Raw genomic sequence first — 13454 nt, forward strand, 5'->3', positions numbered from 1 at the left:
TAACTATTGATTGTAAAATTCCCAACAGACTTCTCCCCCAGACCAGACAAGTGCCGTGCCAAAAGTAAAAGTACGGTATTGAGAAATCAAGAAGAGTGAAAATAACAAACAAATCACACATACTCATGTTAAAAAACACAGCGATGTTTTCACCATGGTGAAATATGTTATTCCAGACAACCAAGAGAACGAGACCACTTTTCTAATGCATTGCTGAAGATATGCACTGCTTCAAACCCAGAGATGTGTGCCTAACGACATGGGGGAGCTTCCAATCCCAAAGAATTGTACAGTTTCTCAGTGGTTTTGTTAGAATATTCAGACTTGAAACAGATTGTCATTGAGGAGCAGACAGTGGTCAGGAATCTGACAGCACCACATGGTAGCCTTCAGCCCTTCTCTCAGCACACATGAATGAGTATTGGTCATCTGTTTCAGAAGCTTGCTAGTTTTTCCAGATACATCACTCGGTCTAAGAAAACTGTAGTGCTGTTGTTTAGGAAAGAGCATTCCAGCAAACAAACAACTATATGGAGCCAGGACGCTCTGCCCGTCTTAGATTTAGATGGAATAATGCCGTTGGAAGCCACCCTCTACTCTTTACAACAGCACAGTGAGCTGTTGCATAGTTTTGCATAGGTGGGTAGTGCTTCTCAGAAGGTAACCCAGCACGTGGATCCTGTCTTGAGCAATGTCCAACCCCTTGGCAGTGCCTCCCACCCCGCATTCCGTTTGTACTCACCCCCTTCAGTGCAAACTGATAGGAAACACTGAGATAAATAGAAGACATCAATTTCCCTTAAAATTTACAGCTATCAACCACTGGTTTATATTCTGGTTTATATAACCAGCAGAGGAAGCTGGTTGCTTCTCTTTCCTGAGGCATCTCTCTTCCAGCCAGACACACTGTAAAAGAAAGGAGGGCAGTGGGAGCTCTGTGGTGTCTTCTGAGATGATGAAAACAGATTTGGGGCAGAGCTTGCCTTATGCTGTCAGCTGAACAACATGGAGCCCTTTTACAGACCCAAAAGCTGGGATATTTTAGCACTTCTGCTTAGATACAGAAGTAACAAAAATAACTACTAGCAAATAATGGCTATTTTGTTTTGTTTTGTTTTGTGTTGTTTACTGATTCCTGAACTACCAATGAAAATAGCTGACCATAATGTTGCAGAGCATGGAAAGGAAGGTATTTTACAAAGTGAGGTTGTACAAGATGAGCTGCAGGGCACCAATTAACGTGGAGCTCCTGAAGAGAAAGAACAGACCTATGCCCTTGCTACTGCTCAGTGTCTAATGCAGCTGGAAACAATGAATGCTGAGTAGCAAAGCCACAGCTATTCAAATGTATCTACCTTCCCAAATACCACTCCTGGAAGAATTTGGACTTCTGCTACAACAGAAGTTGCATATTCAAACCTGGCATGTAAATAATTAAACTCTTTCTACACATTTCTGAGGCAGGAAGAAGAAAGGGTTTTACTATTCAGAGTTCAGTGGAACTACAGAATTTTGGCTCTCCTTCTATCTCTGGAAATTGCTATAGACAGAACTCTAGCATGTCAGAGTTGCATCCACGCTGTAGTCCTTTCCACTGTCAGGAATGAACCCCATTTGAACACAGCCACATCACTGTCCTGAACAGACTGTATGTAGGAGTGTGTGGTGCTCGGCCCCACAGGGAAAGACCAGAACCCACAGCAGAGGCATCACGGAGCACAGCTGGGTCCTGAACCCAGCTGCTAAGGGACGCTGCTCTCACTGAAGAAAACATCATCTCTTAGCAACCACTGGAAGATAACATACAGCTTACAGCACAGAAAAGTTGTTCTTCATGACCAAGGTTACCAAGTGAGTATTGAAAAGGGGCTATGCTTATAGCCAACCATGTCACAATGACAAATGAAGAATAAAATGCAGGCAGCATATAGAGTTGTTTATGTGAGAATACAAATACCTGCGATTAGAATGCCCATTTTTTGATGATTTACATTTTAAATAAAGACACATATTAATTCTTAGATAGAATCGTGGTTCTGCTGCATTATCACAGGCACTGACTCTGCCATTTTTAATAAAATCTAAGACAGCACAGAACAAACTTGCATAGCTCAAGGCTGAACTGAGCCATAACAAAGCATTCCTGTGATAAGAAAACACACACCCTAAAATCCACTGCTGAAAACTTCCAACTCTCAGACATTAAACCACTTCCAAAACCCGACTCAGCTGTGCCATCCTCAAGTATCTTAACTTCAGGAGAAGGGCATCCGTAGGAACTCCTTAGTTTATATCACATCAGTGAAACACAAAGCAAACAAGAGTTCTGTTTTGAAGGTCACAAAAGCAATGTGAACTGTGAACTTCAGGATTTATGAAACCTATGAAACCATGACATTTTAAAGTGGGAGAGAAAATTCCTTTCTGTCTTGTCCACACCACTAGATGCTAAAGTGAAAAAAAAAAAAAAACAACCATTGAATATTATGATTCAGTAAAAACATTTGGGATCCGGTATTGAATATTAATGAATTTCTCTGGTGAGAAAAGAAAAATGAACAGCTAGCTACCAAGGAGACAATAATCCACAATTTTAGTCTGTTTTGTATAATGCAAGAGAGCATATTCTAACTTACCTATATGGGTTCTGCTTTTTGCAGAAGGAATACCGTCTTAAAAGGTAACTCTTAATGTCAATTTATATAGCATCAAATTTTAAAAATCCTTCTTTATGCTACAAACCATAACTCTTTGGTTACTCATGATGTCAAACAGCACCAAATCCAGGGGCTCGTTTCCCTTCTGCTGTTCAATAAAGTGGTGTTGGCAGCGGTATGCTTTAACTCTTGCAATTTATTAACCCCAGAGGTGTTGTAGCATGTAAGTAAAGCCACAGAAAGGAGGCATTTAGTAAGTTATACACGCTGCATATTTTTACAGCTAAGGAGTTCCTGCTGTGCTTTTCTTGCCTCCCACATTTTTATGATTATTTTTCCCCCCATGATAACTGCCAAGCCTCACATACTTGGGAGAGATATTTCCTTGTTTTGCACCAACCCTCTTTCTCATGTTTAAAAGCGCATTGCTGTGTATTTCTCAAGGAAGCAATTAAAGTATCCTGTAAGTTTTTAACTTTTTTAAAAGCTCCAAGTCCAAAACAGACTTACAAAATGTTTTACAGGACATCATCCTGGCTACAAAGATGTGCTATTGCACAGGCTGAAAGGAAATGTGTAACTAGGGCAGCAGTGATGATGCAGATGATGTAGGAGGGTCTCGTTAGAAAATGTTGAAGAATATCCAGATTTATTTCTGGCAGGTTTGTTACTCTGCTGCTGCACCTGAGGGAACAGGTTTTCTATTGTGTGTATCTGAATGTGTCAATAAAGACAGTGCCATTTTTCTGCCATGATTTCCAGGGAAATCTAATGCATTGGTCATCTTTGGATTTTAATGCAGTATTATTGCATAAGAGAAGGAAACATTCAAAACAAACTTAAAGGTTCTACATAATGGGTTCCCTCTGACCGTACCAACACGTTACGAGAGTCAGCTGAGAAACCTATGCTTCAGAACTGACTTGGTGCAGGAAGAAATTCAGTGCATATGACATTATTTAGTGTCACCACTCATTCTTATCCTCATTACTTCTTCCCCTACACACCCACACAGCCATCAGGAGGCTTTGCAGCACTATTCAGCAAGGCGCAGCGATAGGAACCGGAGCCTTCTTGTGCTGCCTGGCAGTACTTAAAGCAGTAAGAGCTGATGAAGGGTTGATTTTAAAGGACACTGTCAGTGGGCATGGGTGATGGAGTGCACGGTTGACCTAGATGATCTTAGTGGTCTTTTCCAACCTTAATGATTCTATGATTGATTAAGTTTTCAGAAGCTCTTTGCCCCTTGAACATTATTCATGTTCTAAACCATCCAAAATATCTAATTCCTGTTGTATGGGAAGGCAGAAGACTGGGAAATGATAGACAGGAAAGAAAAGGCCTCAAGTTCATACTTTCGAGGCGTACCCAAGCCCAGCTAAGGGTCCCAGCAGGGCTGAGGGCCGGCAGTGTTTGACACTGAGAACATGAACTGCACACAGGGACGTGGGGCACCCGCGGCACCCAGAGGTGGCCACAGCACCCTGAGGTACCCAAAGCTGAGTTGTTATGGCAGTGACTACAAATCGGCGCTTTCCTGCTCCCTGAAAGCAGCCTGTACGGGAAAGACACGCTGTGTTCAGCGTTTTAATTGTTTAAGTGCTTGTAATACAAATTAGTTGCTGTGATGTCACGCGTTTGGCCCTCGCCGGTGTATGAAAAGCTGCAGCCCATCCCCAACTCCATGCCTGCTGCATCGGATTCCTGTCAGAGGACCCGACCAGCACCGAGGCCTTTCCTGAGGTCGCCTTTGTAAGAAAGCCGAGGTGGGAACAAGACCCAAAGGGAAAAGCAGGGCAGGGGGTGGCACCTCAGCACAGGAACAGAGAAGGAAGAGACGCACAGCCCGAAACCCACCACACTGACTCAGCCCCACGCTCGCCCCTCCCCCCAACGCCATCCCGTGCTGTCTCGCGAGACCCGGCCGCTGTAGACGCGATGTCCTTTGGGGCACTGGGGGGGAGGGACGAGGGAGGGAAGCGAGGCGAGGGGTGGATTGATCGATAGTGGCTTCCACCAATAAGAGTAGGGGACGGGGGGCCCTGAGCCAATAACTTCGTCCCAGGGCGAGCGGCGAGCCAATGGAGGGCCTGGGGAGGCGGAGCGCGCCGCTGGCTGATTGATCCCAGCTTTGGCGTTGTTCAGTCAGAGCGAGAACATTCTAGAGGTGAGTACGGGGCAGCCATTGCTGGGGTCCCATCAACCGCCCCCTTCTGCCCGAGCTGCGCGCCGGCCGCCGCAGCTCCCTCCCCCCCCCCTCCCCTCTTCTCCCCCCTCCTCCTCTTTCCTCTCCTCACAGGTGCCGTAGCTAACGATGCCCCTGATTGTGTCTCCTCCGCAGGTTGTCCGGCACTGCTGTCCCTGCTGATAACGCCCGTCACAGGACGCCCGGACCCGGAGGCTGCGGCGTCCGCCTCCGCCTCCTCCCCCGCCCGGATATAAGCGCCACACGGCCTTGTTCTCCTTGCACACTCGGCTTCATCGCAGCCCAGGGCGAGCAGCGTTGGGTTTATGTCTTTATTGGACGAAAACGGTGAGTGTGGGTCTTGAGGCGGAGCGGGTGAGGGCGGCGGGGCTGAAGGGGCGAGCGGGCTGGGCTGGGGCTGCCGTTGGTGGGTGGCTGCGAGGAGTTGTGCCTGGGGCCCTCCAGGAAGAGGAAGGAGATAACAAAACTGACATATTAACGTCTCACCTTTGTCGGTTTGATGTTTCTGGTGGCTGTTTTTCCTCCGCGTTATTTTTTTTATACTCGGTTAACTCCCCCCCGTTCCCCCCCCCCCTACCACCACCACCCCCCTGCGCCATGCGACGAGACAAGATGGCGGCGGCCGGGCCGCGCCTCCCCGCGCTGTGGGCGGTTGGGGGGGGAGCGCCAGGCGGGGGGAGCTGTGGCGCAGTTACAGACACTGCGGGGGGAGGGGGCGCCCGCTCCGCCAGCGGAGGGAATGGGGGGGGTGGGGGGAGGAAGAGGCGCGCTCGGAGCATCCCCCCTTTAGATCTGGGGAGCGCATGCGCAGTTGGAGGTTTCCCCCTTCCCCCCCGGTCTGTTCCAGGGCTGAGTCAGTGCTTAATTGCTGCATTTATGACTCATCACAGGCCCGAGTGGGGCGGGGAGTTGTGTTGCTGAGCGCTCTGCCTTCCCGCTTCTTTCTCTCTGTGCGCGGCATATTTGGGGGAGGGGGGGGCTGCTTGCTTGGGAGGAGGTGTCCCAGGGACCAGGAGAGGGAGCTTCAGCCTACAGCACGCAGACAAAAGCTGGGAGCTCGAAGGAGGGGAAGCGACACGTTAGCTCTGCAAGCTCACACAGAGAGGTACTGCTTCCTCAGCGCTTCTCAGGCGCGTGGTCGGGTCACGTGGGGGCTCTTTTTTAGCCATTCTGGGGAAGGAAACCTCACGCCCGAAATAAAATCCTCAGGGTGGCTTTTGCTGAAGAGGGGTAAAGCTGCATTGGGACTAATGTGGAATACGTAGTGTACACGTATCTGTTTGTTTCTCGTGAAAGGATTTATAAACCTGAGCAGAGGGACTCTGCATGGAATCACACTCTTACACAGGAACATGGAGGAGTCTATTTTAACGTGTCAACACTTCTGTCATTAACGATAACATGGTGACGTGTCACAGCGAGCGTGCTGCAGGCAGGGCTGCCAGTCTAGTCAGCCAGTTGTGGCTTACATAACCTTAGATCTGATTACAGGGGCACATGTTAATTTAAATATGTAAATACTGCTTAAGGCAACTTTAATAATAAGACTCATCCTCCTTCCCTTAAGAAAAAAAATAACTGGAAAAGCTGTTGCACTGCTCTGTACCTCTCTGCATTGCTAGGCTTTCTACAGTGAAGCAACTTATGTCAGACTTAAGCAGGCTTATTGTTAAGTCAGAATTCCACAGAACCTGCTATGAGAATCCATAGGTGAGAGGGAAAATTACCTAATTTTCCACTCCGAGCCAGAAAACTGGTAAGCCATGCAAAAGTTCTGTTGGACTACAGACAGATTGCTGCTGCTTCACCTGAAGGATATTTCTCAGCGTTCTGACAGACTACAGTTTATGTAATAGGTTCATGCTATGATGCGGAATTTGGAACTGTATTCCAGACTTTTCTCCCGCTTCCCTTTCCCCTTCAGCCTGGAACGTACCACGTTATTTTAATGTAAGAGCCTTTGGTCTTCATTAATCAGGCAGTGTTTCTTTCTCTTCCTTACTGATTATGACAGTCGTGGGAGTTAATTGTACAGAAAATACTGTTTAGTTGCCTGTTGTTTTGCAGGGAGTAAAGTGGAAGAGGGTTTAAAGCTCTGTAGTGTAGGTGAGGAAAAGCTATTCAGCAGTGCAGTTCAAGGCTATTGTCTTAGCTTCACAGGTTGAAGAAAGGTGTATTGTAACGAACTTAGTTCTCCTACCCATAAATATAGTTCCTCATACGGCAGGATTTTATTGGTGTATATTGAGATAAACTTCTTACTTTTCTGTCTGTTAATGCTTGCAGAGCTGTTGCGCAGCCACTGGTACCTGTATTGGGGAAACATAGCATACAAGCAAGAACCTTACAGCCTCAGTGGCGAAAATTTTTTCATGTCAGAGACCGAGAACTCTTGCAGTCGTTTATGTCATCCCGTCTTCTCCAGACAGAAGATACCAAAAAACTGCAATCAAAGATCTCTTCATCTTATTGATAAAGCTACTAATAAGGCAAAATGTCTGTCAACGTCAACCGCAGTGTTTCAGATCAGTTCTATCGCTACAAAATGCCCCGTCTGATTGCCAAGGTAACTTAATAGCCATTAGTGATAAGTAGATAAGGTTTCACATTGGTTGCTTTCTATATAAAGGAATTGAGGTAATGATATCAACCCTAGCCAGTCATAGGGAGCGGATGTCTGCATCTGTCCTAACTGTACATTAATGCCTCTTAAGCAGACCCTTCAAAGCAGAACTTAGTGTAGTAAGCTGGGAAGTATACGCTGGGTTGGGCTGTTGTCGTTCTAACTTAAGCTTTTTTTTTTTTAAAGGTTGAGGGCAAGGGAAATGGAATAAAGACGGTTATAGTCAACATGGTTGACGTTGCAAAGGCGCTTAATCGGCCTCCAACGTGTAAGTACTCTGTGCAGTGATGCTGCATGGTTTAAAATGTTTTTAATGCTTTCACTTCTATTTGAAGTTGTTAGTACTAAGGGGTTTTTTTCTAAGACTTGTTAGGAAAAAAGTAAGGGGGAAGTAGGAGAAAGCAGCAATGGCATATTTGCTTGGTTTTTTTTTATTATTATTTTTTTCAAGCAACAATGACAACTTAAAGGCCCTGGTGGTTATTTTACTTCATTTACAGATCCTACCAAATTTTTTGGTTGTGAGCTGGGAGCACAGACCCAGTTTGATGTTAAGAATGACCGTTACATTGTCAATGGATCTCATGAGGCGAATAAGCTGCAAGACATGTTGGATGGATTCATTAAAAAATTTGTTCTCTGTCCTGAGTGTGAGAATCCTGAAACTGATCTGGTGAGTGCTCTCTATCTGCATGAATAGTAACAGTACAAAAACACTGTCTTTAGGGTTTGTGGAAATGCTGTGGATTTTAAAAGCTGACTGAAATATCAGATTTCTCTGAATTGCTTTCTTGCTATTCAACCCAGGCTGTAGGTTTACACTGGTTCAAAACTTCTTGGCTAAATTGCTTGTTTAAACTCAGGCTCTCTTAGGGCTGATGAAAGCATGACTTTAATCCTAGGAGATTACAAGGTAAATACCAGGTGTAGGCTTTAATGTGTATCTGTTTTGTATTTTTACTGGAATTTGTTCTTTCTTACAGCATGTCAATCCTAAGAAACAAACTATAGGTAATTCTTGCAAAGCCTGTGGCTATCGAGGCATGCTTGACACAAACCATAAACTCTGCACATTCATTCTCAAAAACCCACCTGGTAAGTGTGTGTTCCCTTATTTGTGGGAAGGGAGAGGTGATTAAAAAGGAACTCTTTCCAGTGTGAGTGCTGTTAATCAAGTAGAAAAGCAAATAGCTGATTTCTGAGTAAACTGTAAAAATGCTTGGGTGTACTGCTAGTGTGTGTCTGTGGGTTGGGGTGAAGTAGCTGTGTTCATAGTTGAAATGTGAAAAGGATGCAAGAGAACTGGCTGCTCAAGTAGAAGTATCTGAAGAATTTTATTTGCCTAGGCAGGACAAAACTTCCTAGGATGTTAGTCAGCAGGTGCTCACTGCTGATTTCTGGTTAAGTCAGCATGAAGCAGAAGGATAGGAAGTAAAAGCCATGTAATAAATATGAACTGCAGTAAACAAATTACTCTGTGCAAGCAACACTCTGTAGTAAGCATTTGGTTGCCTGCTGCAATTTAAGCTTGCTAAATCAGAAAAGTCTAACCTATTCCAGGGATCTCTGCTTTGTGAGGTCGCTTGTTATATAGACTTGTACAGCCTTTGTAACGAGAAGCAAGGCTTTGCTAGAAACATGGATTTTTCTGAACAATATACACTGTCTCTGTACGTATTCAGAACAGTAACCGTGCATAACCTGCTGCTAATGCAAACACTGCATCAGTTTCCCTTGGGAGTTCAGTAGCAGTGCAGTAGTGCAGGGACTCCATGAAATAGAGGAAGCTAATACACTGACATTCGTTTTCAGAAAGTGGTGACACTGGTACAGGGAAAAAAGAAAAGGAGAAGAAAAATAGAAAAGGCAAGGACAAAGAAAATGGTTCTGTGTCCAGCAATGAGACACCTCCACCTCCACCACCAGAGGAGATTACTCCTCCACAGGTTGTGGTAAGTAGAAGGGAATGTGTGGAGATGAGGATGTATAGTGTCTTGCTCTGATATCAAACTGAAAATCACTTCCTTCCTAGTCAGCATTGCATCAAAACGTTACTATATTTGAGAAATTTGCAACTGGAATAGAAGTAGCCCTGCACCTCCCCTACAGTAACTCCTCAGTATGCATGTTCCTTGCTGAGTACGCGTTGCATACTCTTTGCTCCTCAAGAGATCTAGATTATCTATTACAGCCATTTAGATATAGTGGTGAGACAGTGCTTGAAAGTAACCCCACAGCTGACTGTAAATGCATGTTTAGTTAGCATAACTTCTGCATTGGCTTTCTCCATTTCTGTAACACATAGTTACAAGATCAGTTGTGTTTCTGTGGGGAGAAGTCAGAAATACTTGATTATAAAGTGCTCTCAAATCTGTATCTAGAGAAAACATTCAACTTTTTAGTAAGCTTGTGGTAGAACTGTATGAATCTCCTGGACTTTTTCTTGTTTACTCTTTAAGGAGGAGGAGGACGATGATGACTGGGGTGAAGACACAACAGAAGAAGCCCAGAGGCGTAGAATGGATGAAATCAGTGACCATGCAAAGAACCTCACACTTAGTGAAGACTTGGAAAGAACAGTGGAAGAGAGAGTCAACATACTATTTGATTTTGTGAAGGTGAGTATATGTGAAAATGCTCATAAGGAGATGAAGAGTGAGCTGCTTTCTTTTCTTCTCTAGAAGTCTTTCAGCCCTTGAGTTGAAGCTGCTGCAGAAGTACTGCTTTCAGCGTTAGTCAGGAGTGTCTTCAAGCATTAATGCAGATTTTAGTGGTTTTAAAACATGCTGTTCCTCTCTTGCAGAAAAAGAAGGAAGAAGGTGTCATTGATTCTTCTGACAAGGACATTGTAGCAGAAGCAGAGAGACTGGATGTCAAGGCTATGGGCCCTCTCGTTCTGACTGAAGTCCTTTTTGACGAAAAGATTCGTGAACAGATAAGGAAATACAGGCGTCACTTCCTTCGTGTAAGCAGTTTCCTGTTCTGTACCCAATGTAACGGCTGTTCTGGTTTCTGTGATAACTACTTGAGATGGTTGTGAATGGCTTGGTATTGCGGGAACATGTCTTGTCACTTTGAAACCAGCACTTCCTAACTAAGGAAGACTGGGAGGGATGATAAAGCTGTTGTAAACTCTGTCACCTCCGTGAGTTAAGATCAGAAGCAATAGCTCATCCTGGAGAGGAAAGGAGCTAATTTATGTGCTCTTCTATCCCCGACTCTAGTTCTGCCACAATAACAAGAAAGCTCAGAGGTACCTTCTCCACGGCTTCGAGTGTGTGGTAGCTATGCATCAGTCTCAGCTTATTTCTAAAATACCACATATTTTGAAGGAGATGTATGATGCAGATCTTCTAGAAGAAGAAGTCATCCTTGGCTGGGCAGAAAAGGTAAAGGGAAAATATTTTGTGCGATGCCTGCTTTGTACTTGAATGTAGCATAGTGCACCTGATCTTACCATTCTGGTAAAACTTTGCATGTGGATATCTTCAGTTGTTCTCAGGAGAAACATCTCCCAGAAACAGCTTGTAGAAGGTGGTAGGGTGAGGTTTGGCTTGCTCTGTTTTTTGTATGGCCTGGTAATTCCTTTAGCGTTACAAGCAGAATGTCCTTCTGTTTCTCAGGCCTCAAAGAAATATGTTTCAAAGGAGCTTGGCAAAGAAATTCGTGTCAAAGCAGAACCATTTATTAAATGGCTGAAGGAAGCTGAAGAAGAATCTTCCGGAAATGAAGAAGAGGATGAAGATGAAAACATAGAGGTAAGGCTTGTTTCTTCTAAATGAATGTAACTGCAGAACCCTGTGTGCTCCAGTCCTGAGGCACTTGGTGCACTGCGAAGTAGCTCACTTGACGTATTGCTGTTAATGTTGGGAAGCATGAAGCCTTCAGAAGAGCAAGTGCTTGTGTGTTAGAGAAGTCAGTTAAAGGAGAAATGGCTTTTTTTCTTCACAGCTTAGGCCTAGGTGAATCTGTTAGCCATGTCCAGCTGATTGTTGTGCCTGTATAAGCTGAGGTCTCAATGTGTGTTAGACTTCATATGCAGTTAATGGTCTCGTGGAAGCTGTTGGGCACTACATTTGGGCCATGCGGCAGCATGCTAAGCATTGTTGACAGACAAGGGGAACTGTAGAGCATGGAGATATTGGGCACTTGCAGTGTTAAACCAAAATTCACGTACGATGCCCACTGCCTCTAAGCACTAGTAAAGGTACATTTCGTGTCTCCACAGGTGGTATACTCTACAACTGCCAGTGTACCTAAAGTTGAAACTGTGAAGCCTGCAAACAATAAAGATGATGATATTGATATTGATGCCATTTAAAGTGACGCAACGTAGCTTCCAGCATAATCAAACTTCTCTGCGTTTTCTGCCAGAAGTGTGACTTGTATGTGCACAAACTGAAATGGCTTAACATCCTGCTACTCTTTGTACTCTAAAATGTATCTTTTTACTGTGACTGGTCTTGTGTAACTAAGCCTAATACCCAAGGAGTCAGCACATCAGTGAACTGATCTAGTTTGCAAATGGCATGTTCTGTTTTGTTTTTCTAACTTGTGTTGGACACATACTTGGAGCACATTTATACAGTTACGGAAATAAAGGATTTGGTTTTGGTCAATCTTCACTCGTGCCTCAGCTTTGTTTATTTTTGTTTATTTTCCAAGTAAGTATTTACACAACTGGGTGCAACTTCTGTGGAGGAATGAACACTGCAACACGGGTGGGTGTGATAACAAATTACCTTGTGCCGAAGACATGCAGAGGTTGAGAGAAAATGTTTTGTCTTAGATTTAGCACAGAATGTCTAAGAGCTTTTCAGTAACTCCACTAAATCCATAGGTCAGTGCTTTGAGCACTGCTACTGCTGGTGGCATGGTATTACAAGTCCTGAGAAATCAGTAGTGTGAGCAGAGAGGGGGTTAGAGCAAGGAGAAGATCTTATTTGCCATTTAAGAGCTTCAGGTTTGACTCCCCGCAGTAGTTGGGTGTAGGGCTGTGAACTGAGTACTGCATTGCAGGTGATATTGGATTCAAGTTGTCAGTGCTTATGCACTGGGCAGGCCGTGTTAGAGAGGTGGGGTGATGTTGCCACGGATGCCAGGGAGGTAAAGTTACTGCGGTAACGTAAGAGCGTGACTGGTAATTGTGAGGTTAGTCCTGGCATTTTTCCTGCATTTCAAAAATAATTGTCAGTTGTCAGACTTGTTGGGAACGTGGAAGGTGAGTTACTGATCCCTGTGTGACCTTCCCAGAAGATATTTCCCTTTCCTGGTAAAGGCACACACCTCCATTGTGTGATAGTTGTGAGCACATCCTTACCAGCGTTTTGCCTGCCAGGCTGGAGTCGGGTGGGGAAAGCAAAGATCAAATACAGGTGTACATATTAGAGGGTAGCTATTGCAGAGCTAATGATTTTTGCCTGCTACTACAGTAGCAAATTATGGGCAATTTTTGGTTTATGTAGGTAGCAATTAAGAGAGTGGAATTTGTATTACTTTTATAAAAGCAAAAGGCTAGGCCTGCAGGGGTGGTGACAGAAGCTTAAAAGGAAATTGTTAATAATGCTGTCTAGTTTCCAATGGAGTTTCAGCTTGGTCTTGGTGCTAGCTTGGATCAGCAGGCTTTGCCTTTCTAAGCAAAGTTTGAACTTATGGAGGGAATGAAAAGTCTGGCATGTTTCCAGGATTACGTTTTGTCTGCAATGCTCAGAAGTAACTGAGGTCCCTTAACTGACTGCCCAAAAGTGTTCTCTGCAGGATGGGCAGTTCCAACAGAATTAATGGAGCCTGACTCCTAGTGAGCGTAGGTCAGGGTCATTTACCAAAGTAATCACTTGATCCATACTGACAGCTTGCAGAGCCGGATACCTCCTGTCCTGAGTGTGACTGGAAGAGCCTAAAGCAGAGGTTGTGCAGTGGTGGCAGCTACCACCTGCCATATGGTGCAGTCCCTGTCAAGGTGTAGCTG

The 13454-nt window shown here is 44.7% G+C and overlaps 2 protein-coding genes and 1 non-coding gene across 6 annotated transcripts in view; 2 read left to right on the forward strand and 1 right to left on the reverse strand.

Moving 5' to 3' along the window:
* EXOC3L (exocyst complex component 3 like) overlaps positions 1–4525 on the reverse strand; it is a 46536-nt gene extending 42011 nt beyond the window's left edge. The window contains exon 1 of the mRNA XM_040701296.2: positions 2637–4525. The gene's annotated coding sequence lies outside the window, so the exon portion shown is untranslated. The remainder of the gene's footprint in view (positions 1–2636) is intronic.
* A 100-nt stretch (positions 4526–4625) lies between these two features.
* On the forward strand, positions 4626–12111 carry EIF5 (eukaryotic translation initiation factor 5). 4 transcript variants are annotated; one of them, NM_001006488.2, is made up of 12 exons: positions 4626–4824; positions 4999–5190; positions 7150–7429; positions 7673–7754; positions 7987–8159; positions 8470–8581; positions 9299–9438; positions 9946–10104; positions 10290–10451; positions 10711–10875; positions 11110–11244; positions 11715–12111. In NM_001006488.2, the coding sequence occupies exons 3-12, from the start codon at positions 7358–7360 to the stop codon at positions 11805–11807; spliced, it is 1293 nt and encodes a 430-aa protein (NP_001006488.1). In that variant the 5' UTR covers positions 4626–4824; positions 4999–5190; positions 7150–7357; the 3' UTR covers positions 11808–12111. The 4 variants fall into 4 exon arrangements, with proteins under 4 accessions (NP_001006488.1, XP_046797793.1, XP_015142965.1 ...); XM_046941837.1 differs by having other exon boundaries at positions 4801–5190; XM_015287479.4 differs by lacking the exon at positions 4626–4824 and having other exon boundaries at positions 5124–5968.
* On the forward strand, positions 8968–9091 carry LOC112532591. Its single transcript, XR_003075532.1, has one exon. It is a non-coding gene; the product is annotated as a small nucleolar RNA SNORA28 (small nucleolar RNA).
* Positions 12112–13454: the final 1343 nt, after the last annotated feature.

The sequence above is a fragment of the Gallus gallus genome, chromosome 5 (assembly GCF_016699485.2).
Source record: "Gallus gallus isolate bGalGal1 chromosome 5, bGalGal1.mat.broiler.GRCg7b, whole genome shotgun sequence".
Classification (NCBI taxonomy): Eukaryota; Metazoa; Chordata; class Aves; order Galliformes; family Phasianidae; genus Gallus; species Gallus gallus.